The sequence below is a fragment of the Erithacus rubecula genome, assembly GCF_903797595.1.
Source record: "Erithacus rubecula genome assembly, chromosome: 24".
In the NCBI taxonomy this organism is placed as follows: domain Eukaryota; kingdom Metazoa; phylum Chordata; class Aves; order Passeriformes; family Muscicapidae; genus Erithacus; species Erithacus rubecula.
The window spans coordinates 2121170-2137623 of NC_136676.1; the positions used below are offsets into that span (position 1 = coordinate 2121170).

At 57.6% G+C, this 16454-nt stretch overlaps 3 protein-coding genes across 5 annotated transcripts; all 3 read right to left on the reverse strand.

Moving 5' to 3' along the window:
* Positions 1–6213: 6213 nt before the first annotated feature.
* On the reverse strand, positions 6214–8763 carry C1QB (complement C1q B chain). The gene is made up of 3 exons (XM_079326096.1): positions 8683–8763; positions 7416–7575; positions 6214–6783 (listed from the first exon to the last, which is right to left on the reverse strand). Exons 2-3 carry the CDS (start codon positions 7573–7575, stop codon positions 6215–6217), a joined length of 729 nt encoding a protein of 242 aa, XP_079182222.1. The 5' UTR covers positions 8683–8763; the 3' UTR covers position 6214.
* A 1006-nt stretch (positions 8764–9769) lies between these two features.
* Positions 9770–11040, reverse strand: C1QC (complement C1q C chain). The gene is made up of 2 exons (XM_079326090.1): positions 10827–11040; positions 9770–10613 (listed from the first exon to the last, which is right to left on the reverse strand). The coding sequence occupies exons 1-2, from the start codon at positions 11023–11025 to the stop codon at positions 10057–10059; spliced, it is 756 nt and encodes a 251-aa protein (XP_079182216.1). The 5' UTR covers positions 11026–11040; the 3' UTR covers positions 9770–10056.
* A 2290-nt stretch (positions 11041–13330) lies between these two features.
* On the reverse strand, positions 13331–15204 carry C1QA (complement C1q A chain). Of its 3 annotated transcripts, none has more exons than XM_079326094.1 (3): positions 15047–15204; positions 14173–14361; positions 13331–14044 (listed from the first exon to the last, which is right to left on the reverse strand). In XM_079326094.1, the coding sequence occupies exons 1-3, from the start codon at positions 15153–15155 to the stop codon at positions 13476–13478; spliced, it is 867 nt and encodes a 288-aa protein (XP_079182220.1). In that variant the 5' UTR covers positions 15156–15204; the 3' UTR covers positions 13331–13475. The 3 variants fall into 3 exon arrangements, with proteins under 3 accessions (XP_079182220.1, XP_079182219.1, XP_079182221.1); XM_079326093.1 differs by having other exon boundaries at positions 14173–14391; positions 15047–15174; XM_079326095.1 differs by lacking the exon at positions 15047–15204 and adding an exon at positions 14774–14921.
* Between the last annotated feature and the right edge of the window lie 1250 nt (positions 15205–16454).

Below are 16454 nucleotides of genomic sequence, written 5' to 3' on the forward strand. Positions count from 1 at the left end.
GGGTCCCGGCGTGACAGCGTCGCCCCTTTGAGAGCCGGGGACGTGCGGCTCCCTCCTGGGAAGGTCCGAGCGGGCGGCTTAGCCAGGCGCTGGGAAAAAAGGTTTCAGTTGCATTTCAATGTCCATTGAACCCTGAATCCCCGGCGATGGGTTGTTTTGTTGGTTTTTTGTTGTTGTTGTGGTTTTTTTTTTCCCCCAAAAGATCTGCAGACAGACAAAGCCACTGAGGAGGAGGAGGCTGGGAAGATGCTTCGTGTCCAGCAGTGGGTGAAGGACCTGCTACACCCCAAAATCTCATCTCGGAGCGATGCACTGAGCTGGCAATGCTGCTTTTCCAATGACATCTAGTGGTAAAGCCGGGGAAGGAGGAAAACGCCGGCTGGATTTTCCTGGCTGGAGCGCGGCGCCTCCCGCTGCGGCATTTTGCCCTTTGTATGGCAGCAGACAGCCCCCAGTGAAGAGGGAAGCACAAACAGCGGCACAACAGCCTCGGCAGCGCCGGGATGTCAACCAGCCCACCCTGAAACTGCTCCCTGCGCCTCGTCTGGCATTTCCAGGGGCCCTGGAGGAGATGTCTGGGCTGGAAATGGAGGCACGCAGACAGCAGCACACCCATCTTGTCCTCTCTGTGCTCCAGCACATCCCCGTGCGTGCTGCCAGCGGCTCAGAGGGAGCTGTGTGACACACAGACACACAGGGCTGGCCTGGGGATGTCCCCAGAGCAGGCAGAGTGCTCACAGCAGTGAGCAGAGGCAGTGGCCCTGAAGCACAGAAAGCTCCAGGGATGCTCACAGGGCAGCTCACCCCAGCTGAGGTGGCCCCTGGGAGCTGTGGTGGTCCTGACAGGGGGGTGGCAGAGGCTAAATACCAGCTGCTCACTGCTTAACCAAAGTGTGTTAGTATGTCAGGAAGAGCCTCCATACCTCAGCAGACACTGCAAAACCCACTCTGGAGAGGTTGGTCATTAAAGTCTCCAATATAGCCATTTCTTACGGCTCACTGCACAGCAGAGCACCCACTCTGCTGGACCATGAACTGCTGCTGGGTGTTGTCCCAAGGCAAAACAAACAGCCTCTTCTTTCACAGCCTCTTCTGCAGCAGATCACCTTGGCTTCCCTGGCACAGGGTGCCCAGAGAAGCTGTGGCTGTCCCATTCCTGGCAGTGTCCAAGGCTGGCTTGGATGGAGCTTGGAGCAGCCTGGGATGGTGGAAGGTGTGCCCATGGCAGGAGTGGAACAAGTTCTCCTGCAACACAAATCACTTGGCACACAGGGCATGCAGGAAAGATGCACCTGAGGATGCAGGAGGGAGTGAGAACTTCAGGACTACACAGACAACAGAGCAAAGAGACCAGAAATACAGAGACAGGAGGTGGCTTTGGTGGTCCTGCAGGGAGGAAGAGTGGCTGTAGCCTCTATGGATTCTCACAGCTTGTGCCCAGAGCCTGTGCCACATGTGAGCAGCCAGATGTGCAGCTGAACCCAGCCCATTGGGATGGAGGGTGCTGTTCAGCTAGAGGATGAAAATTGCAAAAGGAAACCCAGGAGGACATTCCCTGTCTCCTGTGACAGTGGCTCCAGCTCCTCTGAGCAGTACTGTACAAAAGAGATGCCACAGAAAAACCAGTATCAAGCTCCATCCCAGGGGTGTGCAGGGCTGTCCAGCTCTGTCCCAGGGATGTGCAGGGCTGTCCAGCTCCCTTCCAGGGCTGTCCAGCTCCATCCCAGGGCTGTCCAGCTCCCTTCCAGGGCTGTCCAGCTCCATCCCAGGGGTGTGCAGGGTTGTCCAGCTCCATCCCAGGGGTGTACAGGTTTGTCCAACTCCATCCCAGGGGTGTGCAGGGTTGTCCAGCTCCCTTACAGGGATGTCCAGCTCTCTCCTGGCTCCCCTGGAAATGCCACCCATGACCCATTGCTGTTCCCATCACCCTGATGACCACACATGCCAGCATCTCCAGACAAATTCTCTGCTGGCACTTCATGGGAACAGAAGGGAGCACTGGGCAGTCCCACACAGCCCCTGGGGAGCTGCCACCCAAGCCCTCCTCCCAGACCACCTTCCCTGCTCTTTCTGAGGAAGCCAGGACAGCAGGCTCACAGATATTCCTTGTTTACAAACCAGATGGGAACTCCAGGTATGTGTCCATGCATGCCACATGCATTTTCATGGGGACCCTTCTCACACAAGGCAGTGTCTTGCTGTGCTGTGGGCTTAAAGCTGCCTTACTTGATTTTTTTTTTTCCTTAGAAGCAAGATTTTATGGCAGAGTGAGGCTGCTGAGTGCAATCCTGGCCTCTTCCACATCCCACCTGGCACTGCCTGCTGGGATGTGCTGTGGGTGCTCTGCATGGTGCTTGTGTGTTTTGTGTGAGAATACATGTGAGCCTCCATCCCACCCTGGGTGAGGCACGTGGGTCCATTTGTGACAGAATGGGGCTGGGGGCTCATCTCAGCCTCAGGCAAACCCACACAGGGCTGCAGCAGGATGGGCTATGGACCAGAGCAGGGCTGCTGCCCTGCAGGGAAACTGAGGCACCTGGGCCAGGCTGTGGGTGTGTCACTGGTTTGTCCCCAGACACTGATTTGTCCTAGGACACTGCCAGCAGCCAGCAGTGGAAGAAAAAAACCTTTTCCTCTCCTTTTTCTTGGAGAAAACCTCTGGAGAGCAGAGCAGAGCTGTGCAATGCTCTGCCAGAGCTGCCTTGTCACAGCCCAGCTCTGGTCTGGGGATTTTGCCAAGAGCTGGTCCTGCACAACAGCAGAGGATGGCAGAGCATCCCCATCACACAGAGCATCCCCAGAGTGACAGGGGATCCCAATGGCATCCCCAGAGTGACAGGGGATCCCAATGGCATTCCCAGAGTGACAGGGGATCTCAATCACATCCCCAGAGTGACAGGGGATCCCAATGGCATTCCCAGAGTGACAGGGGATCCCATTGACATTCCCAGAGTGACAGGGGATCCCAGTCACATTCCCAGTGACAGGAGATGGCAGTGACATCCCCAGAGTGACAGGGGATCGCAGTGTCATTCCCAGTACAGGGGATCCCAATGGCATCCCCAGAGTGATAGGAGATCCCAATGGCATCCCCAGAGTGATAGGAGATCCCAATAGCATTCCCAGAGTGATAGGGGATCTCAATCACATTCCCAGTGACAGGGGACCCTCAGCACAGCAGAGCATCCCGCTTGCCTCCTGCTCTCAGTGGGTGGGGACAAACCTGAATTCACTGCAGTGCATCCCTCAAGGGGTTAAGGACACGCACGGGGCCAGGCCGTGCTCCCACCCGTCCATCCCGCATCCCTCCCTCACCCCTCCTTCATCCCTCCAGCATCCCTCCCGCACCCTTCCTTAATCCCTCCAGCATCCCTCCGTCACCCCTCCAGCATTCTTCCCGCATCCCTCCCTCATCCCCTCCCGCATCCCTCCCTCATCCCCTCCCGCATCCCTCCCGCATCTCCCGCCGGGGCCCCGGGCGATGCCCTCGGCGCCGGGCGCAGGGCAGCGGAGTGGAAGGAGCCGAGCCCCGACGTTCGGGCGGTCTGTGCCTGGAGCTGAAGCAGGCCAGGCTTCTCATCCCGCACATCCCCATGGAAACCTCGGCCCCGCCTCGCACCCGCGCCGGGCTGCAGGTCACCGGTGGCCGAGCAGGTCCGGGGGACCGGGGGGATGTCCGGGGGAAAAGGAGCGCCCCGATACCCGGGGGAACCTGCCGAGGCTGCCAAAGCAGGGATTGAGCCCTTCCTCCCACCCCCACCCGCAGCCACCCCTCTCCGCAGCGTTAGGAATTCCCCGCGTATCCCCAGGCAGCATTCCCGGGAATCCATTCCTGGGGATCCATCCCCAGCCAGCATTCCCGGGGATCCATCCCCAGAGATCCATTCCTGGGGATCCATCCCCGGGGATCCATCCCCAGCCAGCATTCCCGGGGATCCATCCCCAGGGATCCATTCCTGGGGATCCATCCCCGGGGATCCATCCCCAGCCAGCATTCCCGGGGATCCACCCCCAGGGATCCATTCCTGGGTATCCATCGCCAGGTAGCATTCCCAGGGATCTATCCCCAGGGATCCATCCCCGGGGATCCATCGCCAGGTAGCATTCCCAGGGATCCACCCCCAGGGATCCATTCCCGGGGATCCATTCCCCGGGATTCATTCCCAGGGATCCGTTCCCGGGGATTCGTTCCCGGGGATCCACCCCCGGCAGCATCCCCATGATCCATTCCCTGGGGTCACCCCCAGGCAGCATTCCCGGGGATCCATCGCTAGGTAGCATTCCCGGGGATCCATTCCCGGGGATCATTCCTGGGGATCCATTCCCGGGAATCACCCCAGGCACCATCCCCACCCCCCCTGCTCCAGCCCTGGAGCATCCCAGCCCCCTGGTCCAGCCCAAATCATCCCATCCCCTCGGGGTGCGTGGGTGCCCCCAAGGGGGGCTGCAGCCCAGGATCGCCCCCACCCCGGTTCTGTGCCCCTTCCTCTCCCGCCCAGCGCTCGAATGGAGTCCCCTGAACGCTCCATTTGAAGCTAATTCCGGCTGAAATCTGGTTTGCTTTCCAGCGTTGCTGCTTTAAATCGGAGAGCTCGCCCTTGCAGCAGGAGGTGACATGCAGATGCACATCACAGCCCGTCGGGGCGGGGGCTGGGGGCGCGGAGCCGCCTCGGGGACACGCCGGCTATTTTATGAGTAATTTAATATCTGGAACACAGACTTTTCATTCCCAGAGATCTGCTGGGGAAAGAAAGAGCCTTTCTGCAGCCCCGCGAAGGCTGTTCCTCATAAGGAAGCAGAGCAGGAAAAAAAAAAAAGGGCTGGGATTTAACTCCTTGGTGGCCAGCCAGAGCAGAGCCTCCGGGCTCCCGGTCCCTGCAGAGAGCCAGGAAAAGCAGGAATTCCCTGCGCACCTCTGGGAAGGAGACAAGCCAGGCTGTGTCGATCCAGGCAAAAGAAGCAATTGCTCCTTCCCATTCAAATTCAAATGCAAGCCTGGGTGAGGGTGGGGGGAACAAACTTAACCGCAGCCCTGAAGAGATTTGGGGTTGGAGCTGATGTCTGAACTCAACCTGCCCACTGCCTTCTCCCAGAGCTTGTGGGCACAGCTGAGTCCCCGTGCTGCCCGTCCCCCGGAGCTGTGCCCGCCCAGCCGGTGGAGCTGGATGAGGGTGAGGATGAGGATGAGGATGAGGGTGAGGATGCTGCTGCTGCCAGGTGAGGGCTGAGCCGGTCTCCAGTGCCACCTGCCGGCAAATCGCCCTGAGCCGGAGCCTCCGAGGGGGTGACACCAGCCTCGGTCACTGTCCTGTGCTGGGGAGGGGACATCTGACAAGCCCGGAGCTGGGGGGCCTAGAGAGCTCAGGGGTGACCCTCCATTAAATCCTGTCCATATCACACTCACCTCCCCAAAACCTTTTATCATCATCCTTTTTATCCAGACCTTTCCAAATCCCTGACTCACACAAAAATTCCTGAATGTCCCGTGTCCACCCCCAAGGGATGGGCTGGGGGCTGCAGACAACCCCACCCTGGGGCTCCTCAGCTTTAATTCATCTGCACATTTCACATCTCTGCTATTGGTAAGAGCAGGCTGGGAGGGCTTGGCTGTGCTCCAGGATGTGTGGGTTCAGTGCTGGGTTTTGGGGGTGTCCTCCACACCACCCCCATCACAGCATTCCACTGCTTGGCCCACACTCACCTGCCTTGCCTTGTCACAACCTTTGACAATCTTCTGTGGGTATTTCTGTCACCACCCCCCCCCCCCCAAAAAAAAAAAAGCCTAAGAGAGGTTGGTGTCCCCAGATCCTGCTGCTGTCAGGACTCTCCAGTTCAGCACCATCCCCAGCATCTCCCCAGTGGCCCCAGTTTTCCCACTATGTCATTTTCCTGACCCCTGCTGAGGGCTGAGCTGCTTCTCCCTGTTTTCCTAACCCTGGGCTGGGACCCTTTGGGTGTCTCTGGACAGAGATGCTCGGCCTGATCTGCAGCAGGAACTGTGTGATTTGTCTTCCTCTGCTCAGCAGTGATGAGATGCTAATGAGCCTGGGCTGCACCCAAGGGGACAAGAATCAGCACCCTGGTTATGTGAAAATTATTGAGGAGGCAAAGGGAAAATCCTATCCAGAAAGGAACCAGTTGTGCGAAGAGCAGTCATTTATTGTGGAAGAATGACAAAAGAGTTTCCAGGGATGCAGAGGCTGACCACAGCAGGCTAAGCCTGAGGGAAGATGAGGAAGCCCGAGAAGATGCTGTCAGAACCTTCCAGCCCCACCAAGGAGTTCTTCTCCGTGGGCTCCAGCCACACAGACTCATTCGCGGCCATCTGCAGCACCACGCCGCCCGTGGTCACCTGGAAACTGCTGTGCACAAAGTCACAGAAAGTCACCACCCTGTCCCCCCTGCTGGAGCCCCGGCCCTTCTTGAGGCTGAGGCACAGGTTTCCGCGGGAGGTGACGTGGTAGGTGAAGAAGTAGGTGCCGGGCAGGCGGCAGGTGAAGCGGCCGTAGCGGCTCTCGTAGTGCCCGTTGGCGTTGGCGAGGACGCGGTCGAAGCGCACGGGCTGCTCCCGCCGCGGGTAGGAGCTGATGCTCCTGGCGGCTGAGAACGCTGACTTGAAGGTCACCTTGTAGTCACCAGGCTCTCCCATGGGGCCAGGCATCCCCATCATACCTGGCATGCCAGCTGGACCTGGGGGGCCAGCGGGACCGACTTTTCCAGGTGGGCCTGGGATTCCTGGGTCTCCTTTCTCTCCTCTCTCTGCTCCACCCTGGCCAGGGGGTCCTAGGAAAGAGGAGGAAGTGTTGGATGCTGTTGGGAGCCAGGGAAAAAGCAGCCTTGAAGCCTTGCCTCTCTCAGCCTTCACAAGGACAAGAAATTATAACAATGATTGAACACCTGCAGGGTGCATGAGAGCCCTGTGCGTGTCTCATGATATTTTGCAGAAAGCATGTTTTCAAAGAGGTATTGCCTTCTTGGACCAATGAGGCTTTTCTATTTTGTTTTTCATGTACTACCCTATATAAAGTTCTCTCTCTCTCTTTCTTCTCCATTACACAAAGAACTATGTTGCATTATCCTTTTCACCGCTCACCTATAGCATAAAATCCAACAAGGGAGAGTCTTTGTGGTCACAGCCAAGCTCCATTTCTCTGCAGAGATGGAGCCTGAACAAAAATACCTGTTCAGGGTGTGGGTCAGTGGAGATCCCTGCCCAACAGGCAGGTGTGACACCCCTTTCTGTCATCCCCCTCCTCCCCCAAATTCCTTGGGGTGCTCCCTCATCCCCACCTGACAACACCTCAAAGAACGGCTGGAAAGGGGTTGCTTTCCCAGAGCCATGTGCCTGGCACTGCCTTTCCCTGCTCTTGGCATTCACAAGACAATGTTTTACCCACCTGCAGCCTCTTCCTTACCTTGTTCACCCTTTGGGCCATTCTCTCCATCCCTGCCATCGCTGCCAGGATGTCCTGGTATTCCTGGGATGCCTGGGATGGTGCCATAGGTCTTGCAGAGTGTGGCACTGGCAAACTGCTCTCCAGCCAGGCAGACCAGCATGGCCCATAAGGTCCACATCTGTGGGAGCATGGAATGGTGTCAGGGTGCTTTTCTGGCTGGTGGGGGGGCTGGGGAAGGCACTCTGAGCTGCTCCGAAAGACGGTGACTGCAAGCAAGTCTGGGTAACACCATCAGGGAGGGAAAACATCCTACTGCAGAGCCAAATCCACTCTGCTGCTAGTCCTGGAGAAAAGGACCAGAACTCTTGGGCAAGGCAAGGCTTGTCAGTCTCTCTTAAATCCCCAGTTTACAAGTGCCCACAGCTTCAGCCACACAAATATTTGGGACAGGTTATCTCAGAGATCTAGTGTCCAACACGGCTATGCTGCTCCCTTGTGGGATAAATTCTCCATCTCATCTCAGGACCAGGGTAAAAATCCTTGCAGGGTAAAGTCCTTACCCATGCAGAGCAGTTTCATCATCTGCAGGGGAATGGGTCTTGCCTTCTACCAGCATGTCTGAGGGATATGCTGATCCTTGAAGATGACAGTGGGCCCCCAAACCTCCCTCCTCCATCCCACAGCTTCCCCTTGTGTCCTGTCACACAGCTGCTCAATCCCAGAGGCATTTCTGTATCCAACAAACCTTACTGGGACAGTTATCTGGGCCTCCATCCCTGGGATCTTACCTTCTTCCTGCCCTCCCTGCCCAGCTCCTTCCCCCAGGTCCAGGTGTGGGGTAAGCCCCAGCCATATGGGGGCTGTATCTGCACATCCCAGCCACAGCTCCCCCACCTCAGGTGGATTTTCCCAGTGCTGGAGCTCTGGTGCCACCAGAATAGAACGTTGGTGAGCTGGATCCTTCAGGCACAGCTGTTCTGCCTTGGGTGTGGCAGGCACAAGGGCTGATCCACAGCTCCCAGCCCATCAGAAGACAAGAGCAGCAGAGCACCCCCAGACTGATGCACCTTTCAGTCCCTGATCACCCCTCTGGATCTCTGCCATCTCTACTTTCATGTTTTCCTTCTTCCAGGTGGAGCCCAGCCCAGCACCTCCACCTCCCATTCCCTCTCTGCCCCAGAGCACAGGGCAGTGCCAGCAGTGCAGGTGACTGTCACCCTGCCACAGCTGGGTTCCCTCCCTGCTCCTTCCTGCAGGGGAACCTTGGGCTCAGCCTGGCTCTTACCTTGAGCTCCTCGTTGGTCAGGTGGGGAGATGGAGCAGGACACCCCAGCAGGACACCCCGGCGTCCTGCTCAGAAATGCCCTCAGGGAGAAGCAGAAGTTTGCTGCAAGGATTATTGTGAAAGGATCTGGGGCACATCCCCTTTTTATCTTTAGCTCCTCTGCTTTTTCGTGGCAGTTTCAGATCCTCCATGAATGCAGTTGTCAGCTGAGCAGAACAAGCTATCCTCAAATAGCACCCTGAACCCCTGAAGCCACAGCCCTGCCCTGGAGGTCCCTGGGTTCTGCTCAGGGAATTCCCCTGCTATGGGGAATGCTGTTGGGAGCTCCAGATGGGTTTAGGGTGACCCCTCTGCAGAAAGGTGCATGCACTCAGCCAAGCCCCCTCAGGCTGCTCTGCAGGCCCAGGGGATGCTGCAGGGTGTCAGCATCCATCACCTTGAGCCCATGCCCCTGACTCTCCTGAATATTGTGCTTGGGAAGTGATTTTACCCTGGGAAAAGCATTCCCAGTCCTGCTTTGGCTGCTGCCTTGTGGAGGTGAAGCACAAGATGTTCAGAGAGGTGACTGCCTGTTCCACCCTGCAATGTGTGACACCAGGAAAAATCCCTCTTGGGTTTTGGTGGGCTCTGCAGCCTCCACAGCCATGAGCTCCTTTGGTCTGGCTCAGGAAAGCCAGAGTGCTTCCCCTGCCCCGTCCTGGTAGGGAGCCCAGGGATGTCCCATGGTTTTTGGGTTTCCTTTTCAGCCTGTGCCCCTGTGAAGCTTTGGAGGGAAGGGGAGAATCAGGGCCCTGCTTGGAGGAGTGTTGGTGCCCTCTAGGTAGGGACTGTGTGGGGACATGGGAACCATCCTGTTCCTGCAGCAGGGTCCAACCAAAGCCAGGTGTGGGTGGAGTGTGAGGGTCTGTGATGCCAGTGAGGCTTGGGGACATGCTGATGCCACACAGATGGCCAGATGTGCACACCACAGAGAGGGAGGACACGAAGGAAACAACACACTCCACCAGGTGCACTGAGGAAGGTTTTATTGACACTCTCCACAGCCAGATCATGGCAAAGTGATTGCTGCAGGACACCTGGATGAACCTGAGGCAGCCCAGCTGGAGAGGGGATAAACACAAGAGACCTCAGAGGAAATGTGGGGTTAGCAGGGGGGATTGACATGGCACTGCCAGTGGAACCAGGAGCTCAGCACCATCACTCTGGCTGCAGATGCATCCAGATGTGCCAGCTGCCAGTGCTCAGCCCCCAGAGCAGAGTGGGTCTGGCTGCTGTGCTCGATGCCCTCCCTGCAGAGAAACTGAGCATCAGGACGAGCCCAGCAATGAGCAGTGTGCTCAGGGCAGGGAGAAGACCTCAGGGTGTGCTGGTGCTCTAGTCTGGGAAGAGCAGGAAGCCTGAGAAGATGCTGTCAGAGTTGGCAATGCCCACCATGCCGTTGTAGTCGTTGACCCCCAGCCACACCTCGTCTGCAGCAGCCAGGTGCAGCAGCGTGCCCCCAGAGCTGACCTGCATGCTGTTGGTCTTGTGGTCGCAGAAACTGGCCATCTTCCTCTGGTTTTTGAGCAGGATGACACACAGGTTGGCTGTGTGGGAGCTGTGGAAGACGAAGTAGTAGAGCCCGGGGAGCCTGCAGGTGAACTTGCCCGTGGTGGTGTCGTAGTCGTTGTTGGTGTTGGTGATAACGTGGTTGAAAACCACAGGGACGTTCTTCAGGGGGTACTGGCTGGTCTGCCTGGTCACTGAGAATGCTGACTGCTGCTTCTGCTTGAAGCTGCCTGGCAGTCCTGGGGGTCCAGCAACTCCTGGAACCCCAGGGATTCCCATTGCACCTGGGTGCCCACGGGGGCCAGGCTTGCCTGGGGGGCCAGGGACTCCTCGTTGCCCTTTCATGCCCTTGGGCCCCTGCTGTGTAGAAGAAGCTGAGATACCTGTGGGGTGGTGGGGGTGAAAGGGAGTGAGTATCAATGGCAGGATATGGAGAGAGACTTCTCCAGCCTCTTCCCATGGTCAGGAGGGCGCTGCTGCCTCTCCCACTGACCACAGAGGATGCTCTGCACATCCTGCAAGCCAGGACACACCAGCCATGCAGTACTCAGTGCCCCCTGCAAGAGCCCAGGTGGTTTCCCTCCTTGCTCACTCACCTGGTTCCCCTTTGGCTCCCTTCAGCCCATCCCGGCCATCCCTGCCTGGCAAACCTGGCATGCCTGGCAGCCCTGGAGCTCCATAGCAGCTGGGAGGGTTTTCTGCAGCCACAGCAGAGCTCAGATGCAGGAAGAGGAGGGTGAGGGACAGAGAGAGCTGCACCCAGAAACTCTTCTCCATTTTGGTGTTCTGTAGCATGGAAAGAGAAAGAAAGTGCTGGAGTGAGGGGCCAGGGCAGGGTGGCTTGCAGGGCATGGGGAGAAGGAGACTGGATGTACCAGGAACACCTGGATGCCATGGGTGTGCCCTCAAGGTCCCACCTACACACACTGCAGGGCAGTGGGGAGCTGGATGTGTGGAGATGGGCCCCAGGCTCATCTCCAACCCCTGATGGCACAGCAGGAGCTGGACTGTCAGTCTGGATGGAGCCATGAGGTCTGAGGTGCCCATGGCCAGCCCCAAGCCCTCTGAGTCCAGCGTCCCCAGACCCTGGAGATGCACACACTGCTGCAGACTGTCACCCCTGCACACAGCTGATGTCCCTCCTCCTCCAGCAGCATCCTGAGTGTCCTGGCTCTGTGCAGCAGGGTCAATCCTTCCATCAGCTGCTGTGTCCTGTCTCCATCACACCTGCACAGCCCCTCAGTGCCTCCATCTCCTTCCTCTCCTCCTCCTCTCTCATCCACGATACCCTGTCCCTCTCCAGCAGTGTGCCATGCTGCTGGACCCCCAGCCCCACCCCCCAGACCCTGCAGCACTCTTACCTCAGGGGGGAGCAGGCAGTGCTGGTCCTGCTGGGTGTGCAGTGCTGCCAGTGCAGCGCTGGGCGCGGCTCCCTGAGGGGAACTCTCAGCTGGGGAAGGGCAAAGGGCCCTTGGGAACACAGAACTCCCACCCCAATTTCACATCCTCCTGCCTGGTGGCTTCTGCTGAGCCAGCACGCTCTGGGCTGCCCAGCAAAACCTGTACTGGTGCCACTGGGACAGGAAGGGCTGCAAGGACAGAGGTGGGGCACAGCTCAGAGAGATGGGCACAGCCCCCAGCCTCTGCAGGGAACAGCCCTCCCCAAATCCCCTGCTTGTCCTCTTACTTCCCTTGTTTCTGAGCAGAGGGCAGCCTGGGAGCAGAGCCTCAGGCCAGCTCCAGCAGGTTGGAGATGACTGTGGCACTGAGGGGCTGCTGCAAGCTCCCTGCCTGCCTTTGATGGAAGATGCTGCACCCCTAAATAGGACTGGAAAATGTTTCCCTGTGAGAATTTCTGATCTGCACCTTTCCCCATTGTTGATCTTGGTGGAACCTTCAAGTGTTCCTGTATACAGGTTACAGAGAGGTGAAAAGAGCATGGCACTCTCTTGCATGCAGCAAGAAAGAGCAAGACACAGCAATTTATTGAAGGAAGCCATGGCTGTAAATAAGAGACTTCGTGCATAACAAAATATACAGTTCATTGGTCAGAGAAGGAGACACCTCTTGTCCCAGGCTTCCTTACAGATCCAGCAGGTGTTTATCTTTTGTTAGGATTCTTTCTCTTATGTTTACAGTAGAGAAAGTGCCTCTAGCTTAAGAAAAATCCTAGCTGAGGCTGAGAAAGCTAGACTGGAAAAATTCTTTAAGATTCTCCCTGGGCCTGTAGTGGCCACACCCCATGACCCACCAAGTTCTGCTGAGTGCTGGACTCAGTGAGGCCCCAGGATCCCTCCCTGGGGTGCTGCTCCTCACAGGTGACCCATGAGGGTCTCCTCCTCCTCCTCACTGCTCCAGGAATGGGGATACTGAGTGCCCAGTGTTTGTGGAGCAGCTCCCCTGAGGAGCAGTCCCAGGCACCTGATGCTTCCTGACCAGCCCAGCCTGCTGCATCTCCCTTTCACATCCCCTAAACCCTCACAGCTCCATCACCATCACCCCACAGCCCCACCAGTGTTCCAGTGTCCCTGTCCCTCCTTGCTGTCATGCCACAGGACCACAGCTGCCCTCTGCCTTCCTGGGAGAGCTTGGCTGCCAGCTTGGGACTGTGTGGGTGAGTTGCAGGATCTTCTGCCCCTGTTTTCCCCTGCAGGACAGCTGCCTTGGGCTCAGCAGAGGACACATAATCCTGTCCCAAATGTTTTTTTCCTTCCTGGAAGTGTCAACTCTGATTGGACACTCCATTCCCTCCTGTCCTGCCTTTGCAGTGCCTGGGACAAGCTGGAATCAATTCTCTCCCTGGACAGCTTGGGAAGGGGTCCAGGATGGTTTGGGGAAGATGCACGAGTACAAAAGAAAACCCAAGGAGTTATGGTAAAATAAGCCTTTATTTATATTGATGGGGAGGTTGTGACAGGATGTGCCCCAGTGCCAGCAAGGCTTTTGCAGTGGTTAGTGGAGCAGAAGCAGTGGCAGGCAGTGATTTCCCACTCAGGGGCAAAGAGCCAAAGCTGGTGACAGCTGGCAGTGGAGCTTGAGTGCCCAGGAGGAGAAAGGGGTGAGAGCCCAGAGCCTCCAGGACAGTGTGGGCAGTCACAGCCTGGCCAGCTGTGACACTGCTGGACACACACAACACTTCTGGATGCTGTTTGGAACCACCCCATGTGCTGTGGCACTAAAGCACCCCACACACCCAGAGGGGAGCTGCCAGGCTGGCAGACACCCCAGGGTGCTGTGAGAGTCCCTCAGGCCGATTCTGGGGACACCAGGAACCCGCTGAAAACACTGTCAACCTCAGAACCACTGTAAATGGAGCTGCCCCGGGCAGGGTCAGTGCTCAGGGACACCTGGTCACCCCGGGCCAGGCTGAGCACGCTGCTGCCCGAGTTGACCTGCAGGATGCCCTGGCTGTTGTTGTCACAGAAGCTGACCACGCTCTGCCCGTTCTTGGTGATGCTCAGACACAGGTCCCCGCTGGACACCACCTGGAAGGTGAAGTAGTAGAGCCCGGGAATGCTGCAGGTGAATTTCCCAGTCTGGGGGCTGTAGGAGTTCTCCTGGTTGGTGATGATCCTGTCAAACACCACAGTGGTGCCGGCGCGGGGCGGGGACAGCCTGGAGGCAGAGAAGGCAGGACGAGGGTGCTCCAGAACATCACCAGCTATGCCTTGCAGCCCTGGGGGCCCTGGGGGCCCTGGCAAGCCCAAAAGGCCAGGATTGCCAGGGGGGCCTTGCATGCCTGGGGGGCCAGGAAAGCCTGGGTCCCCTGCATCCCCTTTGGGTCCCTTGGTGCCCGTGCTAGGCGCTGCTCTCCCTGCAGAGAAGGGGAGGAGAAGGAGTTCAGGCACATCTGGCATCTCCTGAGCTGCTCCCACAGCCTGGGATGCTCCCACCAAGAGGCTCCCAGGCCTCCTGCACCCAACATCCCCAGCTGCCTCTTACCTGGCTCTCCAGTGTCACCCTTCTGGCCTGGCCTCCCATCTCGGCCAGGGACTCCAGGGGAGCCGTTCTTGCCATCTGGAGCCTTGCACACTCCCTCCTCCAGCAGGGCCATGCCCAGCACTGCTGCCAGGGTGCTGGCTGCCAGCAAGAGCCCAGGCTGCATCCTGCCTCCTACAGCACAGGGATGAACTGGGGATGGAGGCAAACACACAGATAAACCTTGGTCACAGACACGCAGGTGCCACAGATCTACTGAACTGTCCAGCATGAATAACCACACACCACGTGCAGTGGTGGAAATAAATTCCTGGAAGGGTTTTGAGGCTGTGTGACTCACTAATGTCACTGGAAATCTCTAGAATGCCCATGGCAGAGCTTTAGCATTGAAAAGCCCAGGACATGGAGCATGGCACAAACCCTTTCCTCCATGTCCTGGGCATGGGTAGGGGCACTCAGATGCCTGTAGAGAATGTTTATTCCAGTTTGGGGAAGGAGCACTGCTGTGTGAGGCAGTGGGATAGAAAGCACAAGGGAGAAAAGGATGCAAAGACACACGACAGTGATAAACAGGAAAGGAAAGAAAAGCAAATGGGATCCAAACCTCCAACATTCAGAGCTGGGAGAGAGGACAAGGACCTATCCCAAAACCTGAGCTTCTCAGCTTGGGACAAGCCTGCAGAGCCCAGTGATGTCCAGAGTCACACAGAGCAAGGACAGATTCCTGCAGATTCCTCTTCCCCCCACGTCCTCGTCTCTGTTTTTCTACTTTTAACCCTTGTGGAGGGGGAAGTGAAGAACGAAGGAGGACAGGGAGCAAGGACTGGAAAGTGGTGGCAGAAGAGGGGAATGTCCCCAGGTGTTTGTGGTGACTTACCCTGGTGCAGGGGCTTCAGACAGCAGCGTGAGCAGCAGCTGTGTTTGCTGGAAGTTCTTCTCTGGGAGTGGGGAGGAAGAGCAGAGGGGTGGGAAGCATGAACTTGCATGCACTGTAGTTTTGCCTGGTTGAAGAAGGGATGTGTTGAGTTTCACTTTCTAAGAGAAGCTTGTTCCCCTTTCCATGCTCGACTTTGGCTTTACTGGAAACATTCTGGTTTCAGTGCAGGAAGAGTGCAGTGCCACAGGGTGCCCAGCCTGGCCCAGCACAGGGGCTGGTGGGGACTGGGCACAAAGCAACGTGACTGGAGGATGCCCACAGGTTGCTGGGGTGGCAGGAGGGGCCAGGTGATGGAGTGCCAGGTGTCACAGCCACCCACAGGATCCCCAGGGCAGCACAGGAACCCCTTGGAGGTTCTGCCCTGTGGGGTGATGGGCAGTGTCTCACTGGCAGCCAGCTGTGCCATGGTGCTGACCCTCCTGGTGCCCACCTTGGCACTGCACTCAGATGGAGCAGGACCCAGCAGAGGATCAGCACTGCCTGCATGGATCAGCTGGGCTTTGGGGAATTTGGTTGGATACCAGGGAAAGGTTCTCCCCCCATATGCCAGAGCTGCAGGAGTGTTTACACAAGGCTCTGAGGGACAGGATGGGATTGTTGGGGTGTCTGTGCAGGGCCAGGAGTGGGACTGATGATCCCTGGGGGTTTCCTCCAACTCAGGATAGTCCATGGTCCAATGATCTCCTTCCTGCTGCCCTCACTTCAGTGCTTTGGGACCTGGTGGCTGGAGTAGAGTGGGAAAAGATGAGGGTGTCTGGCACTGATGATGCTCTCAGACCCCTTTGGGTGGCTGTGCCTTGCACCAACCACCTCTGGGCAGCCCCAGGAGCTGTGTGTGCCCTTGAGATCTGCCAAGTGAAGCACCAGCATCTCCCATCACTGAGTGCAGGGAATGAGCCCAGGGCTGCACATCCAGCTCTGCTAAAAAAGAGCCCCAAAATGCCACCAGTCCCCAAACCCCATCACATCAGGGATGGGAGGTGCCACAGTGACTCCAGCAGGTGAACATCCTTGGGACCACCCAGACCCCCCATGGGGGACACAGTGGGCAGTGAGAAGGGTCCCTCTCATCCCCTTGAGTGTCCTTTGAGAGTCCTGTGGCAGCTGCCCCGTCCTGGGGCTGGAGCTCAGGGAAGGATATCCAAGGAAAGAGGGTGGTAAGCAGACCTGGGATTAGGGTGGCTCCAAACTCAAGGCGGGTTGACAAGCCCCCTACCCCCCTGCTTTTGCTCCCTGCATTCCCAGGAGAGGTGTTGCATCATTTCCCAAAGAGCTGAAAAAGGCAATGCCCAAACTCAGTCCAGAGACCTTTGCCAGCAGAGATCTGTCACTGAGCTGGTCTTTAATT

Coding starts and splice junctions, on each gene's coding strand:
- C1QB (XM_079326096.1), bottom strand. CDS start 7,575: ATGTGGACCTTATGGGCCATGCTGGTCTGCCTGGCTGGAGAGCAGTTT. Junction 6,784..7,415: donor TGGCCCAAAGGGTGAACAAG/GTAAGGAAGAGG, acceptor CCTCTTTCCTAG/GACCCCCTGGCCAGGGTGGA.
- C1QC (XM_079326090.1), bottom strand. CDS start 11,025: ATGCTACAGAACACCAAAATGGAGAAGAGTTTCTGGGTGCAGCTCTCT. Junction 10,614..10,826: donor GGGAGCCAAAGGGGAACCAG/GTGAGTGAGCAA, acceptor ACCACCCCACAG/GTATCTCAGCTTCTTCTACA.
- C1QA (XM_079326093.1), bottom strand. CDS start 15,155: ATGCAAGTTCATGCTTCCCACCCCTCTGCTCTTCCTCCCCACTCCCAG. Junction 14,392..15,046: donor TCTGAAGCCCCTGCACCAGG/GTAAGTCACCAC, acceptor TCTGTGACCAAG/GTTTATCTGTGTGTTTGCCT. Junction 14,045..14,172: donor GGGTGACACTGGAGAGCCAG/GTAAGAGGCAGC, acceptor CCTTCTCTGCAG/GGAGAGCAGCGCCTAGCACG.